The sequence below is a fragment of the Pithys albifrons genome, chromosome 7, assembly GCF_047495875.1.
Source record: "Pithys albifrons albifrons isolate INPA30051 chromosome 7, PitAlb_v1, whole genome shotgun sequence".
NCBI classification, from domain to species: domain Eukaryota; kingdom Metazoa; phylum Chordata; class Aves; order Passeriformes; family Thamnophilidae; genus Pithys; species Pithys albifrons.
In genome coordinates this window covers 2,825,523-2,843,398 of record NC_092464.1, presented here as the reverse complement: position 1 = coordinate 2,843,398, position 17,876 = coordinate 2,825,523, and the positions used below count along the sequence as shown (strand labels likewise).

At 47.5% G+C, this 17,876-nt stretch overlaps 1 protein-coding gene across 3 annotated transcripts in view; it reads right to left on the bottom strand.

Moving 5' to 3' along the window:
• The window catches only part of WNT3A (Wnt family member 3A), a 102,675-nt gene extending 85,107 nt beyond the window's left edge, over positions 1-17,568 (bottom strand). The window contains exon 1 of one of the 3 annotated variants that reach the window (XM_071560112.1): positions 17,285-17,568. In XM_071560112.1, coding sequence (XP_071416213.1) covers positions 17,285-17,355 — 71 coding nt within the window. In that variant the 5' untranslated portion in view covers positions 17,356-17,568. The other 2 variants (XM_071560113.1, XM_071560114.1) reach the window with 2 other exon arrangements.
• Positions 17,569-17,876: the final 308 nt, after the last annotated feature.

The window sequence follows — 17,876 nt, the reverse complement described above, 5'->3', positions numbered from 1 at the left end:
TCAGTGCCCACAGAAAAACTCCTTGCTCTGTTTTCCTTTTCATCTGTTCATCTCCTGTTGCATGGAATCACAGAATGGTTTAGGTTGGAAGAGATCTCTTAAAGCTCATCTAGTTCCAACCCCCTGCCGTACCCATTGCATCAGGTTGCTCAGGACTCCATCCAGCCTGGCCTTGGACACTTTCAGGGATGGGACATCCACAGCCTGGTCCAGTGCCTCATCAGCCCTCTGGGTAAAGAAATGGAAAATTTTGGAGGGTTTGGGTTTTTTCTTTCATGAAACAAAGAGTTTGATTTTTGTTTTTCAGGTTGGATTCTCAAGGGTACTGAGGTTAGAGGCACAGACCCAAGTTATGGGAGTCAAAGCAGGGTGTGAGCCATGTGAACACCCATGTGAACGTTCTTCCCCCCTGGTAAATATGAACCATCTCGTGTTTATTGCAGGGAAAGAGCATTCACACGGGCAGTTACCACAGAAAAACTGGCATCTTATTAGTTCACACCCTAACTTACCTCGTGGTAATTTGTTCCTGTGCCCATCCCCTAAGGTGCCATTCCCAAAGTGAAGTTGGAGGACGCAATGTCCCCTTTAAACTCCCAGTCAGCAACTTGGTGGTTATGGCACTTACCCATGGGATGGGAAAATGAGCTTCAGAACTTTCCTCTGCTTGCTTTGGAGCAGGGTGTTTGAGCCCAAGTTTCCCAAATCTCAGCAGCAAGCCCTTGCCAATAGATTATGCTGTTCCACAGAACTACCTAATCAATTATTCACATTGATTGAGGCTTGGCCAACGCTGGGGATGCAGCCAGGAACCTCTGGAGCTCAGAGCAGCAGTTCTCAACACCCCTCATGCCCGAGATCTGGGTGCAGATCAGGATAAAGAGCACAAGGATGGATTTTGCAAGTGCTGAAGCCCAGTAGGATACACACAGAGGTTCTGCAATTCTGCCTTTGCATGCCCCAAAACCCCATCCAGCTCCAAGCCAAGTTTTGCTGCATGTTGTCAGATATATACAAGCCTTAACTGGGCTCCCTCTCTCTCCTGCAATGGGATGGGAGATGGGACTGAGATATGCAGCAATTTACATACATTATTACTGGATGTCCCTGATAGGATGGATAATAATGTGAGATGTATCAGCCCAACACAGGAAAGACTCTCCCTGCTCCCAGGCTGGAGCTCAACCTGTGTGACCCAGCTCGGTGCCTGCACACAGAAAATGAACAGAACTGCCCAGATATTTAAGGATAAACACAGAGCAAACACAGCAGTTTCCTGGCCCAGAACCAAAGTATGAAGCAACCAGTAGGATCCAAGACCTAAAGGAGCTCGGAGTCTTAAGGCACGAGACAAAGAAATTGCTCCAAAGCAGCACTTTCCTGGCCCAGAATCAAAGTATGAAGCAACTTGTAGGATCCTAAAGGAGCTCAGAGTCTAATTAGATTGTCCCAAACTCTGTTGCAGTCACAGGAAGTTTTCCTGTGAGTTCCACCTGTCTTTGGAGTAGAAGCTAAAGCTAAGAGGGATATGTACATCTACCTATCTAGGCATATACATATAGGCATTTCTATTATATATATATTTGACTACCCTTCTTCCTTTATAATACATTCTTCTGCTCTCCAGAGACTCCTCAAAGTAGCTGTTAACTGGACTTTTCCAGGAGATGTCACTGGGAGCTGCCAACACCAATCCACCAGGGAAGGGGGTGCGTTCTCACACCTGCCCTGCTCCTGTGCTGTGGCTTTCCTCTCAAACCCTTCATCACTCCCATTCCCTGTCTCATGGCCTTCCACCAAAGTGCCTGCAATGCACAAGGGCCTGCCAGGTGAGGATCACCATGAGCTGCATCCTGGTGTGGGAGATGAGCTGTGACTGGGAAGCACAGACCTCCAAAGGATTGGAGTCCTCCATCCTCCTTAAACCTGATGAGAAGGTCCATTCACTTCAGCTCTTCCTCAGCCACAGGATGCAACATCTCTGCGAGGAGATTCATGGCACAACCCACTTGCTCCATGTGCTCCTTACTCCCATAAACCACATCACCAGAATGAAAGGAAATGGGAAGAAACCCTGTGATGATCAGAGGGCTGGAGCAACTCTCCTACAGAGCTGAGAGAGATGGGATTGTCCCACCTGGAGAAAAAAAGGCTCTGGGAAGACCACAGCCTTCCAGTACCTAAAGGGCTTATTAAAAAAGAGGGAGAGGGACTTTTTATGCAGGCAGATGGTGATAAGACAAGGGGAACAGTTCTAATTAAGGGAGGAGTCGTTTAAATTAGACATTAGGAAGAAATTCTTTACCCAGAGGGCTGATGAGGCACTGGATCAGGCTGTGGATGTCCCATCCCTGGAAGTGTCCAAGGCCAGGTTGGATGGAGTCCTGAGCAACCTGATGCAATGGGTATGGCAGGGGGTTGGAACTAGATGAGCTTTAAGAGATGTCTTCCAACCCAAACCATTCTGTGATTCCATGCAACAGGAGATGAACAGATGAAAAGGAAAAAAGAGCAAGGAGTTTTTCTGTGGGCACTGAAAGTAGCGAGCACCGAGTCCTCTGTGTTTCTGTCTGGGTTTAGGATGTCCAAGGATCATTCCACACACTCACACATGTGCATTCTCACTCCCCTGGGAGGCCACAGATCACATCTGTGCTCTGGCTAAATGCCCATTTTTGTGAGACTTGTGGGTATCTAATGGCTTGTGGATATCTAACATTCCTGAAAACCTCTGCCAAATGAAGCTCATTGGGCCAAGAGGTTCAAATGTCATTATGGGGACACACAGGCAGCAGAATTGCTTAAGTCTTGGATCACTTAGAAACCAGTTCTAAGAGATGGAATAGAGAAGAAATGGGTATGAAAGCCCTTCCAGGAAGTCTCTCTTATCCCCAGTCCCTCTAGGACCATGAAGACCATGACCTGAAGGACATCAGTCTCATTGCCAAGCTCTCCTCTTACAATCACTCTCCCATTAAAAGCACTTTGGAAGGCCCAGAATTTCACAGAAAAAGGGACCAGAATGCTGAAAATTATACAAATTACACCTGAGGTCTCTCCATCTATTCTTTCCTGAGATTAATAATAAAGTCTAACTCAGCATAGCAGTGCCTAAGGCTAAGTTCATGCCTAGATTAACACCCCGAGAGTTTTAATAGCAAAACATGTAGAGAGACTTGATATTTAGTCAGTTTAGAGTTCACATCCCTTCCCTCACTCTCCCATTAAATTGATGCCACTGCATCCTTCTGGCACCAAAGAAAATCCCAGCTATCTTTTCTGACATCTTTAAGATCAAGGAAATTGAAGATAAACCAAACTCTTCCTCATTCACAGTAACAGAAACAGTCTGGGAATTTGAGGACTAGACAGCACAAGTGTATGAATAAATTCATACAGATCTTATCAGCAAGGTCAGCAGAACAATAAAAACGTGAAGCTCAGAAGACAATGTAAGCTGGTGAGTCCTGCAGCAGTGATTTCAGAACCATGATTGCCTCTGAGGGTGGTCTCTGCCATGGTGCCTTCACTTGGCAGCTCACCAGTGGTTACAAAAACCAGTCCACATGACTAATTCCTTGACAAATGATGCTTCTGCAGGAGCACGTCTCCTGAATCAGCCTTTGCACTGCAGGCTGACACCACAGAGACCAAAAGGGTCAGACTTCTGCAGGAATACAAATTCCTTGTTGGTGGGGTCCTGCAGCTGAGGACAGGATGAGCACAAGGGTTTGGGCATGATGGAGTTAGAGCATCTGACCTAAGCTCATTCACCCAGGGGTGAGGCACCCAACGAGTCATCTTGGTTGTCCCGATCACCAGCACAGAGAGATCGGTCGCTCCAGGGAGTCGCTGCCTCCAATGATTGACAGCAACGATAGGTCTGGTGAATCACAGCCAGGAAGTGTCAGCCTCCATTCACTGACTGGAAAGGGAGCTGAGATGACTCTCTCAGGTGGGATGTGCAGCTCTGAGATGGAGTAGGGTGAGTCCTGCTCAGCAGGGCTCTGGTGCGTCAGCGCCGTGTACGTCTTTACAACAGGGAGAACAAACCTGGCCTGTCCACTCATGGTCTCTGTCCTACTGACTCATGTGTGTCCAGCTGCTCTGGCTGTTCCCTCAACCCAACACTGGTCTGGATTTTTAAACAGAGTCCCAGAGGTAACTCCATCCCAGCTTTGCCTCCTGTGCCTCAGGCTCAGCTCAGCAAGCCCCAGCTGTGCATTGCCATGGGATGTGGGCACCTGCCTCTGCCAGGCACTCTGGGACATTGTTTTGTATTCCCCAGTCCTGATTCTCATCTGGCCAGCTCACTAAGCTCTTTATTTAGGCTTGTGAAGGGCACAGAAGGAATAAGACCACAGGTCCCACGTCCCAGGGATGTGTTTAGCCCCTCAGTTATCTTTTCCTCCTGGTTTATCACAAAGTCTGCAATTCATTAGATAGTCAAAGTTTTGCATATCTGGAACTGGAGATTGCCAAAACTGGGCTCTTGAATGCCAGAATCCAAACAAGATTTTGTTTTCCCCTATTTTTGGATCCTGTGTGGAGGACAGAACTTCTCAATTTATCCTGAAATGCAGCAGGAGCATCACTGCCTCTGGCAGACACCACCACAGTACCTGTGGCTGTAAATACCTGCCAGACTATATAAATCTTCAATTAGTTTCACTGCTAGAATGGGAGACTCTTCTGGCCAACACAACAGTTTAAGTGCATTTTCAGTGGAGCTGTTAGAAAGCTGTGCTGAAAACACCCTGCCTTGTATTAGGGCTGAGCTTGAACCCTCCTTTCACCAGGAGACTGAGACTCCACATTTCATCAGCAGGACAGATGGACTCACAGCTCCTTTCGATCACAGACTTCCCATGTGCCTGTGGGCAAGTTGCACCAAGGATTTCAGTGGTCACTGAATTAGCATTTCCCTGTCTGATTCCCAATCTTCTGCTAATGTGTCTTATCTATTCTCTTTCAACTCAGTTGTTTGCGCCATCTGTCTGGGCCTTATACTCAGGCAAGAACCAGTTCCCACTGTGCCCTTACTCTTCTGTTGTAAGTGATCCGAGGTTTTGCAATCAATCCACTAATATCCATGACCCCTCCTGTTAGGAAAAGGCTGTGATCCAGTAAGCTCCTTCCTTATCCAGACAATATTCCTGTTGGTGATGACTTCAGTGTTAACTACCTCTTATATCCATCACTTCTTCCCAGTTCTGATTTAGGTTTATTTAATCCAGCCTGAGGCACATGAGGATGGATGAGATGATTTCTGGATCAAATGATTTAATGGTGGTAGAAGCTGTTACACCTATTTTTGCAAATCCACAGTGGGATGAATCTCAACTAACCCAAGGTGCCTAATTGTTGGACAGCTAAATCTGTGCTGCTTAAATTCTGTTCTCTCTATGGCATGTGAGAAGAAATAAACACTTCAAAAATTAAAAAAAAAAAAAGGCAATGGAGCTAATCCACTTTTCCTCACATTCAGAATGAGGTGAGGATATTCATAGAGCAGTCACTGCAATCCACTGACAAGGGGCAGCTCAATAAAATCAGTTAATTGATCAGGTTGCAGCAATGCCATCAATAAGTCTGAGGCATAAAGCACGAATTATGTGTCTAAGTAGCCTTGCATTCCCCTCCTGTCCTTCTCCACTCAGCCTCCTCGTGTTTTGTCTGAGCACTTCCACCAGCAAATCTTTCCCCACGATGACCCAACCACATCTCTGCCAATGCTGCAGCAAAACAGCTCCCAGGGCCTGGACATCAGGCTGCCAGTTTTTCATTTATAGATTCAGATTCTTTGTAAAGAGCAGCATAACCACGCCTTGAAAAATAAAAAATCAGCACAGTTTTTTTTTTCAGGTCTGCTGGTTGGGCTGGACTGGGCTTCCCAACCCCTGAATCCTTCGCTGCAGGAAAATAATAGACAGTAGCAATATGAACTTTAAGAGGTTGGATGTGGCTCTGAGAAACTTGGTCCAGTGGAAGGTCCCAGCCCATGGCAGGGGGTGGAACTGAATGATCTTTATGTCCCTTCCAACCCAACCCATTCTATGGTTGTGTGATCTAGGGAAGGGCTTGAAGGAAACTTTTGGGTTTGGTTTTAAGTTTGGGAAGGTTTTTAAGGAGGGAAGGGGGTGTGGTGAACCTCAGGAGAGATCTGGGGTTTTGGCTGTAGGTGACCCTGAACCTTGATGGCAAAACCATGTGTAGAATATGAATTTTATAAGTGTTAGGAGGCAATTCTTGGCTGTGAGGTTGGGCAGGCCCTGGCACAGGTTGTCCAGAGGAGCTGTGGCTGCCCCATCCCTGGAAGTGTCCAAGGCCAGGTTGGACAGACCTTGGAGCAACCTGGACTAGTGGAAGGTGTCCCTGCCCATGGCAGGGGGTGGAATGAGATGGCCTTTAAGTTCCTTCCAACCCAACCCATTCTAGGATTCTATTATCCTGCCATCCACATCCTCTGTCCTCAGAGCCCTCGGGATGGCACCATTCTGAAGGAAACCACAAGGAGAGGCAGCACTCCTGTGATACACAGGACCAGTGTGGTCCCCAGCTCTCCTGCTCTGCATCACTGAGGCAACTTATTTCACACCAAATCCACCTGGATGACTCTTCCCAAGGAAAAACACCTAAGAAATTGATACTTCATAAGAATTCCCTTTAAATACCCTTCTGAGATGTGTGATTTCTGCTCAGCTCTTCCACATGTGTGGATTGCAACAGCAGAACTTCAAGTGGAGGGTTTTTGAAGATAGTTTGGCCACTAGAGATGCCCATTGAAGGATCTTCCAATGGAAGAGTCCCTTGTTTTGGTTTAGCCAAAGCTACCACAGTGCTCCACAGGTCTGTAAGATGCTCCCAGCCTTTAGAGGTGTATTCAAAGCAAAAAGTCATCAGTCTAAAGGCAGATGAAGTCTTTGCCTGTCCGAGCCAGCCAGGATCCTCTTGCAGGCAATGGCTGGCACAGCTGGGATGTGATTCATCCCAGCCACAAGTAAATGTCTGACAGACATCAGGTGAGTTGCATCTGATTTCTCTCCAATGACTCTAAAGGACACTTGGCTGGAGACTGAAAAAGATTCCAGAAGGTTCTCCCTCCAGGAGGGAGAGAAATCAAACAGGAATTTTCCCCAAACCAGCATTAACCAGGTTTTTATGCCTCTGAAGAAACTGTGGGTCTCCCAGCAAATTCTACCAAGCTTATCTGATGCCAAGAGGTATTTCCCCAGTCCTACCTGTCCAGACTGTCCCATTTCTTCCCAGCTACTGCAGGCTCATAAAAAACCCGGGAATTCTCCCTTAAGTTTGTCCCCCAGCCTGCAAAGGATTTAGAGTTGTTTTCTGTCATGCCACACAACACTGTCTAGCAACAGGCTCTATTGTTGTTCTTCTGGGGGCAGAGGGACAAGCTGAATGGAAGGCTTGGCAACTGTTCAAGGAGTCTCATTCCTGCCTTCCCACCCCTCAGGAAATATCTCTATTAGACAAGGTGCACCCTTTGGAAGCAGAAGGAAGTTCTGCTCTGCTTGGCTTTGCTTCACAGGCACAGCTATGACAGAGATGGACTCTGCTCCATCCCACAATGGGAATTCTGTTGGCAGAATTCTTCCAGGGATCTCCCTGGAAACATGGAAGTGCATAATTTTTGCCATAGAACTGTATCTTCCAACATAAATGTAGAGTAAATACAAACCTGGGGAGTAAAATTAAGAGATATAGACTGGGAAGAGGGAAGAGGCTTTGATTTCAGAGAACTAAAAGAAATTCAAAATCAGAGGAATTCTTGAAATGCAGATACAAACTCTTGCATTGATCAGAGTGACTGTGTCTCTCTGCTGAGATAACCCATGACAGGGACACAAGAAAACCACTTCATATCTCTTTTTAAGAAGTTTAGAGATAAAGTTCCATTACAATCTTAAGGCAATGACTTGTGGCTGTGGTTGGAGGAGGGTGGGAGGCTCTGGATGTGTTCACGGATAAGGAGCACGAGGAAAATGTATTTGTGCTCTGCAGTGTCCTGGATTAGAGGCAGGATTAAATATGTTACAGGGGAAGCTGCAAAACACTTCAGGCTTAGGCTTTCAGCAGCTGGGCTTAGACATGACAAAATACAATGTGGGGTGGATTTGTTGAGGAGAGCAGTGGACTAGAGGGTTTAGTGCCAGCCTGGATGGAATGAATGTTCCTGCAAGAGCTGCACCCATCCCAATACATCAATGGACACTACAGACCTTATCAAAATGCAGGAGAATGATGGAGAAAAAGTCCATGACTTGAGCCACATGAAATTATGCCAAGCAACAGGAATTACAGATTTTAACAGCTGGGAAACAGGCAAGTGAGTAAACCTTCCAAGAGGATTCCCTGCCTTGGGTATAATCTGACTAAACCTGGGTGACAGTGGTGGAGAGATCTCTGAGCTGGTTTCCTCAACTGCTCCACAGTCACAGAGGATTCAACCAGTCAAGTTCCATCTAACAGCTGGGACATGAACTGCACCATGAGAAAGTGCCCACTTCTCCCCTTCAAAGAAAGGAGCCAAGGGCTCCTGGCTTGGATGGAGACACTGAAATTGCAGATCTGTAATAAGCAAAGTGAATTCCACCCCAAGGCTTTGCTCAGTTGCCTGCAAATAGACATGAAGTGCCACTGAGCTGTTCTGGGGGTTCCTTGACTGGCCTCCACCTGCTGCTGAGAGCTGATTGTGTACAATCCCTGTTGGGCCTCTGAGGACAACCAGGATGCCACCAAGAATCTTAACTGGAAGTAGAACATGTGCAGGAGCTCCTTATGGGAACCTGGGCATCTTCATTTTAGGCCTAGATGTCATTCCAGGGAGGTGTGTTTAAACTGAACACTAGGAATGATGCATGACAACCAGGAGAGCTTCCAGACCTGTGATGAACACTAAAATTGTGAGGATTTGCCATCCCCTGAGCTCAAGGAAACCCTGGGGCATCCTGAGCCTTCGAGGCAAACTTGCCCAAATACACTTTGAGCCTACAGAGAGAGCTCCTGTGGAAGGGGAGAAATGACCATCCCAGACACCTGGAATACCTTGTGAGGCCACTGATGTGAGAAGGGAACCAGCCCACGTGCTACAACATGATCTGAGAGTGTGCAAAGATACCAGAAAAGTATTTCTCACCAACAGAATGTGGAGGAATATCCACGCTGGAAAAGAGTCACAGCAACCTTGCTAATAATTATCACTCTATCAATACAAAGCATAACTGACTGTTATTAACACCAGAACAGAAACTGAGATGAGGAGACCAAAAGCACCTTGAGTTCCTTTGATGGCTCAGCCTCCACAAATGCAAAACTCCCTCTGAGTAGCAGCAACATCCAAGTGGGAAGGGGGCTGTGAATATGCAGGTGACAAACCAGGAAGAGGGACAAACACCACCTTTGTGATGCAGAACTGCTCTCCCCTGGCTTCCAGGCTCCTTTGAAAAGCTGTGCCCTATGTTAGGAGTTCAGAACAAGGGAGTTAATGTATCAGTTCTTCTTCCCTCCCCTTGTTTTTTGCAAGTTCCAGCAGAATTTGGAGTGAACTTACGAACTGATGAATTTTTACATGGTGTTCAAAGATGAAAACAGGACTTAAAGTAAATCCTTCCACTTTTAAAGGGACAAAAGGGGAGAAAAACGTCATGAATAACCTGGGATAAATGGAAACAGTTAGTATAGAGTTTCAGGGGTGGTTTTTCTGCAAGACCAACCCTTGGTCTGATCCAGCAAAGCCCTGATGGATACACCATGGGAGGCCTCCTGCCCTTTCAAACATCCCTGAGAATTCCTCTCCTTTCAGCATTAAAGTCCCACTGAATTTGTCTTGGCTCTGGGTCTTCATTTGGCTCTAAGTGGTGACAGCAAAGCAGAGATTTGTTTAGTGAGACATATTTGCTGGGAACAGTCTTAGAATCATAGAATGGATTGGGTTGGAAAAGACCTTCGAGATCATCAAGTTCAACCTTTGATCCAACCCCACTGTGATCACCCCGACTTGATCCAACCCCGACTTGATCCAGCCCCACTGTGATCACCCCGACTTGATCCAACCCCGACTTGATCCAGCCCCACTGTGATCACCCCGACTTGATCCAACCACGACTTGATCCAGCCCCACTGTGATCACCAGCCCAGGGCACTCTGTGCCCTGGGCTGGTGATCACAGTAGGGTTGGATCAAGATGTGGTGGATTCTCACTCAGTGCCACATCCATAGAATGGATTGGGTTGGAAAAGACCTCTGAGATCATCAAGTCCAACCCTTGGTCCAACTCCAGTCCCTTTACCAGATCATGGCACTCAGTGCCACGGCCAAGCTCAGCTGAAAAACCTCCAGGGATGGGGAATCCACCCCCTCTCTGGGCAGCCCATTCCAATCCCTGAGCACTCTCTCTGCAAAGAAATTTTTTCCTGATCTCCAACTTCAATTTCCCCTGGCAGAGCTTGAGCCCATCGTGCCCCCTTGTCTTGCTGCAGCCCTGGGGTTGTGCCCCATCCCTCATGTGCTCTGCCCAATACTTCTCCCCCTGCTATTTTCCCTTCTTTTCCTCAGTATTTCAGTGGGTTTAACTGGTAACATCACCCCAGCACTGAGCACCACCTGACTGGGCAGAAAACACCCAGTTCCAGCTCACAGGAGACAGCGGGTTCTTCTTTTGAACCTTCTCGTTTTCAGCCACGATCTCCAGACCTCCTGCACGTTCCTCCTTCCAACTACACTCCTTGGCCCCACAAGGTCTCCTTTGGGATCCAGAGCAAGATCGTGAGTCCAGTCCTGCTCTGAGAAGGAAATTTCCACATAGATGTTGGTGGGACTGGTGGGAGGAGACCCTGGGGAGGACACTGAGCTCACACCCGACTGTGCTCGCCATCCTGGGAATCAGCTCAGCTGTCCAAAGGGAGCATCCTGACTCAGTGGCCGGAGGATTCCCCCTCGACAGCTTGTTCAGAGGCTCGTTAAGAGCTGTCATTATGCCCAATAAAGCCCTTTGAAATGCGGCCGGGCCATTGGAATCGCGAACTCGAGGAACGCTGAGCGGCCACATCAACCCGCGCTTGTCCCGTTGGGCTTTTCCTGCGCTCCCAAACACGCAAAATAAAAAGAAAATATTTGCTTCTCGCGGCGTCTAACACGGAATAACCTCCTTTCCCTGCTGCTTTGCACCCCTGCTGACAACCAGCGATGCAGGGGGAGGTAATCCCTGTCTGGAAAAGCATCGCTGCGGGGCTGGAGTGGAGCTGGTTCATCCCAACTGCAGGAAACGGGATGCAAGAGGGAAAATGGATCGCTTAAATTTGGGATGGAGACACCAGTGACTCCTCCTGCTTTCCCCTGCCACAACCAGCAACCCTTTGCTAGTACAGACCACAGGCTCACAGCGAAAATCCAGGCGGATTCTTGAGAGGGAATGGTCAAAAAGGCTTTTTTTTCTGGCCATCAGAACTCAAATGAAATGCCCATCACCGTGTTCCAGCTACTTCTGGTTGGGATGTCCCTGCTCATTGCAGGCAGGTTGGACCAGATGACCTTTAAAAGGTCCCTTCCAACCCAAACCATTCTGTGGTTCTAAATGATCAAAACTTTCCAGATGAGAAGTCTTAGAGGTGTTCCAATGTCTGTAAAGAACTTGTTTCACCTCTGGGGTTACCACAGAAGGGCTGAGGAGCAAAATTATTCACTTTTCCTTATCTTAGTTAGGAAAAACTTGCTTGTTTGATGCAAAGCCTTCATCCAATGCTTTGAGTATCAAGTTCACAGAATCACAGACTAGTCTGAGTTGGAAGGGACCCACAAGGATCATTGAGTCCAACTCTTAAGCTCACATAGGGGATTGAACCCATGACCTTGGCATTATTACAAGCCAGTTTTAACCAACTGAGCTCATCTCAAGCTGTTGCTTTGGTAATTATCTAATAAAATTCCTCTTAATATTGAAACAAAATAGCACTTAATATACAGCAGGACAGCACAATTTAATAAAATGAATCTGAAATCTGAATAGTGAGGGATTTTCCTTAGCACACCCTGGGGTTTCTGGGAGAGTCCCAGCCCTCCCCGTGTTTGCAACTGGGGCTTCCTGCTAAGACCTTGCAAAATTTTCAGTTCCTGCTGTGAAAAAACCTTATTGTGTGATCCTGGACCAGTCATTTAATCTCACCAAGGAGCTGCTCCATGCCTGGCCAATGTCAGAAGCAACATAAATACCCTCAGAGTCTGTTTCTCCAGTCCCACCATGAGGAATGGAGATGGGAAGTAACTTCCCTTACCCTTTGCATGCTACACTCATGGAGTGAGCCAGAGCTGGTTTTTTACCACTTACATCTACACAGCACGATCCTCTTGACCCAATTCCCTTCACTCCACTGAAGTTTGGGTGCAAATCACCCATCCTGCCCTCCTGAAAATCCAGACTGGTGGATGAGTTGGTATCTGAACAGGGACTGAACCAGAATTCCATGATTATAAACTGCCTGGCAAAAGAGTGTTGTAACACAGATAAAACTGTGTAAAGTCAATTCCCAAGCCTTGGGACAAGGGTGGGAGAGGGACACGTTGCACCATGGACTGATGGACTTCAACATGGCTCTGCTGCAGGAAGGGAGGAGATGAACAGGAATGTCATCACCTCGGAGAGCTCAAAACCCTCAAGCCCAGCTAATGGAGCAGGGAATGGGGAGGTGCAATTCAGACTTCCCAGCTCTAGGGATTGCTTTAGGAGCCCTGGTGCCACCACACACAGCTCAGGCTGTCCCCTGGGTGACCTTCCATGGCTCTGCCTCCCTCCTGGCCAACCAGGGATTACCATCTCTCCCTTAACATGCTCTCTGCCAAACTGAGCTTTGCTTTCTCAAGAACTCATCTTGGTCCTGCAGGATTTGCAACCAAAGGAGAATCAGATTTCTCATGAGATCCAGAACCTGGCCTGGCTTTTCACTGTGCCAATCAGGGGCTGTTCCACCCACCTTAAGGTGAAACAGATCCCAGGAGAGACCCGAAGCAGAGCACAAGGCAGGACTTCACCCATGCACTGCTCTTACAGCATTGATGCCATCACACAGGGACAGGTTGAGGTGCTGCACCTGAGGATTGCTGGAGAAATGCCACGGGGTTACTGCTGTGCCTGTTGGCAGAGCTCCCTCCCTCCCACCCTGCTCCCGTGCACAGACATTTCCTGAACTGCAAAAAACAGAGATGGAAAGATCTGCTGGATCACTCTCCCCAGCCCTCATGGGAAGTGGATGCTGCAGAACATCACAGGCTTTTCCAGCTTCATCCCACATGGATGGGCAAACCAACAGAGCTGCTGTGACCAAAAAATAGAGATGGAAAGATCTGCTGGATCACTCTCCCCAGCCCTCATGGGAAGTGGATGCTGCAGAACATCACAGGCTTTTCCAGCTTCATCCCACATGGATGGGCAAACCAACAGAGCTGCTGTGACCAGGGTGAGGAATAAGAAATCAAAACCAGGTCACAACCAGCAAAATGTTTCCAATACACATCCTCACATCCTTCATGTCCTCTTTCCAAAGACCAGCCTGGCATCTCCAGCAACACTGAGTCCATCCTGGGGCTCATTTCCTTGCCCAGCTATTATAGGGCTGATCCCATCCCACTTTGGATGTGCCTTGGGTGTTACAGAGAGCAGCAGAGGGCACAGGAGCCCCACCATGACCAGCAGACAGAGGAAGGGACAGACATTCCTGCCCCAAAGCGATGCCACCACATCAGATCCCTGGCAGTGCCTGTCTCCTCCCATGAGACATCCTCTCCCAGTCCCTCTCCAGGCACACACTTCAACCACACACATCCCCAGCACACCCCAAGCTGCCTCACACCCAGCAAAAATGACATTTGAGATGGCAGCTAACTTTTAATTCAGCCCAGAGAGCCTCTCCTGGGGTCATCTCCCCTGGTACCACCATCCTGGGCTGGAGGACATTCAGACTCCCAGCACAGAAGCTCTGTGTTAATTTTTATTGCTGTTTTTTTTCCCTCCTGAACCAAACCCTCCTCCCTTCTGAATCATTTTTACACTCTGGCTGCGTTCAGACCAAGTCAGGCCAGATACCACTGATTAAAAGATAAAAGAAATAAAATTAAATGCTTTTCCCCTGTTCCATGTGAAGTTTGCAAGGCAGTGCCAATTAGCTGGAAAAAGTTTTAATTTTGTTTCTGCTGCTACTGTGACTCCACAAGGAGTCCAGACTCCCCCAGGACAGGGAACAGGTTACATCTAATCCTCCCCTACCCATGAATTCTGCTTCTGAATTTCCCAAGTCTTCCTTCATTCATTCCAATCTCTCTCTCTCTCTTTTTTTTTTAACAAACCAAAAAATGAACAGTACTAACACAGTAAAAAAAAAAAACCAACCAAAAACCAACACATTTTTTCTCCTAATCTGGCCCCCTGGGTGTGGAAGAGCCTGTTGCTGCTTCCAGTAGCTCCTTTAGGTTGAACAGCTCAGTGCTGCTGTGCTGGAGAAGGTCCCAGGGGGTTACTGTGGCACAATAAATCACGTCAGCACATCCCTAAAAACTTGGCACATCAGTTCCAATGGGAACTGCTCCCTCTTACTTTATTAGCTTTAAATCATTATTTTTAAAGCCTATTTTATCCCAGTCCGTAAATAAATTATTTCCTGCTTTAAAGAAGCTCCTGTAAGTTCCCCTAACTCCATGATCATTGAAAGGATGTGGATGGAGCACAGAAATATCACTATTCCAAGGGATCTTTTCTCTTTTGCTCCACTGAACTTTTCCCAAGAGTTCCAGGCATCTGAGTCCACCAGCACTGCTTGGCCTGATTTAAACAGGTGCCTCTATCCCATGGTGGGAACAGGAATTTAAAGAGCTCAGCCAAGTAAGGAGCTGGAAGAGGTAAACAGAACTCACAGCAACAGACACACATCCCTTGCCCCCCATTGACAAATACACACTTTATATTTCCCCTGTTTGGGGGAGAATAATTAACCAAAACCTACAGGAAAATACAGTTTCTCAGTCCCTGCTTTTGCACAAATTTTCTCCCAGTGTAACTCTCCACAGCCCTGTGGGCTTTAGGATGAGTTTTGTCTTTAATTAGAAACTATTATTGGGGAAAGGACACAATTTGGGGATAGTAAATTACAGATTTTCTGCTGATATGAGCTGATAGAGGGGAGGATTTAGACAGTGGCTGAGATGGGATGTTTGCTGCTTGCATGACCTGACTGAAAAATTCCTGGTCCTGTCTTCAAATAAGCAAACACACACACACACACAAAAAGAAACAATCCAGAGAAAGAAAAGGATAAAATTAAATGAAATAAAATCAAGCAGCACAATGTATTCAATAAATCAACTAGTTTGGGAGCAGCTGTCCTGGATAGGGAGACAAGGAACTTTACCCTCACTCCTGGGATGGGCAGGGATGTATCCAGAGGATCCCTGTGCCACCTCCAGGCCCTGATTCCCACATTCCCAAGGCTGTCCCCCAACTCCAGCCACGACGGGGGCCGGGGGGTTATATCTTGCTTGGGGATAAATAAAGAGGGACAGGCTGAGGATAAATAAAGAGAGAAAGGGATGGCTGGGGGAGTGAGAGGGGAATTTAGGCAGCCAATGTAACAGCTCCCGGCCTCTCCTCCGACTCCCCCACCCCAACCAAACCCTCCTTTGCATTTCCATGGCCTAAGGGGGGGTTTCTCTTTGCGAAAGAAACGTCTAAAACCGCTGGTTGGCACCGGGGGGGGAAGGACGGAGGGGAGAAAAATAATAATAAAACACCTCAAACCCCAACGTGTCGCCGCTGCCACCCCCCCTCCACACACCTGATACCCCGGCATGGAAAGGGACCTCCTGCCCCTCTCTCCATCTCCTCCTTCCCAGCCTCGTCCCCCCCGACCGCGGCTTCTCCCGCAGCTCCGGCAGCGAACGGGGCTGCGGGCACCGGGGGGACCCTCCGCTCCCCTCGCTGGGTGACAAGGCAATATTTATGTTGGTATTGGAGGAATGCGTTTCCTTCTCCAATCAGGAATGCAACCGGAGTTTCTAATTATAAGTTAGATGGTGGCTGGGAATAAAAGATTGCTTTTTAATGACTCCCGTCCAGGTGCTCTTTCTGCCTGTCTTCCCAAGAACACATTTGCATTTTATTGCTTTTTTTTTTCTCCCATCCCAACGAATTCCCTGCTTTCAGACATACCTGAAATAGTTGGAGAGGCTGCTGCCTTCAACACCCTCACCTCTGCACCGCCGGGCGCGGGGGGGACCGCGGATCCCGCCCGAACCCCGCGACCGGTTGGGGGGGGAGCAGGGATTAAACGCACTTAGAAAATTAAGTATTACCACGAGGATATATAAATATATTAATATTTTTTGTGGGCGTTTTTTGGGTTATTCGCAGCGCGGGTGCGCAGCAGCCCCTTTCCCCCGCGGAGCCTCCGCGGAGCCTCCCCGCGCTCGGGCTTCCCTGAGCCCCAATTACCTCCGCGGGGTAATTAGAGCAGATCGTGCAGTTACATGCCTTGCCCAGCACCATTTGCTTTTTGTGGGGGAGTGAGAGAGAAAAGGCTCTTAAAGGCGTAGGGTGCAAAGCGGGGAAAAGACCAAAATCGGGAGCTGCGACCCCCCCAAAGTGCGTTCTGGTCGGGGAAAGGGGCGCGCAGGACCCGCCGATCTTGCGCCGGGCGCATCTCCCGCAGCCCCGGCCCCGCTCCCCGCTCTGCCTTCCCAGCTCGCAGCTTGTTGAGCCTTCACCTCCTTTCCTCTTTCTTCCCATTTTTCCTCCTATTTTTTTTTTCATTTCCCCCCTAAATATTCCTTAAAGCGAAGGGGGAAAAAAAAATCCCCAAAGTTTTCATCCTTTCCCCCCCTTCCTTCCACCTGACTAGCTCGAAATCACCTTGAAATGCTCATGTCAACTTGTATCATTATCTCTTTAATTCAGGCAGCGCCTTTTGTTCTTCACAGGAGAGGATCAAAGCACTTAAAAAAAAAATAACTTTCCGATCGCTCCCTCTCGCTCTCTCTCTTTTACAGTAGGAGAAGGAGAGATCAGGTATAACCCAGTCAAAATAAACAAAGTGAATGCATAAATAAAAGAGGTGAAATGCAGGTTCTAAGAACTTGCTGGCGCTGGAACAATCCCACCTCTTTAGCTGAGTGGCAACGAAAGGAGAATTTCAAGTCATCTTAAGCGCAGGGATTGCAGAGAAAACAGAGGAGGGGAAAAATAAATGAAAATGAGAGGAAAAAAAAAAAGAAGAATAAAACTTACCACCAGATTGGGTAACTTGACAGAGCCTGACTCAACCCACAAAGAAACAGGAAATATCCAAAAGAGGCCATTGATGAAAAGTTGTCTTTCTTTTTTTTTTTTTTTTTTAACCAGAGTTGCCAAAAACCTTCCTTTCTTCTGAGGCAGGATGATTATTTTAATAATAATAATAACAATAATTTAAAAAAAAAAGTCAAATGAAGTGAACTCAACCCGACCAGGTAAATCCTCTCTTGCTTCCTCTACTACTCTCAAGGAAAAAAAAAATCTCAGAGAGGTAAAAAACTCTTCTCTCAGCCAAGACACTGAAGGCAAATATTAAAAAAAAAAAAAAAAAAAAAGTTTGAAGTAGCTCTCTTAAAAAGGACCCAATCAGCACTTATTGCCAAAGGGAGAATTCTGATGCTTTGGCTTGTTCTGTCAATCAGGAGCGTGAAGTCAGGAATGAGCTAATTGCAAGGAGATAGTGTTTTAATACTCATTAGGGGGCACGTTGGCCCACAAGCCAAGGGATAAAATGTAGTTTTAAAAAGGGGAAGGAAGATTTAGGGGGTTTAAATAGACAGGGGGGACCCCTGTGGATTTGGGTAGC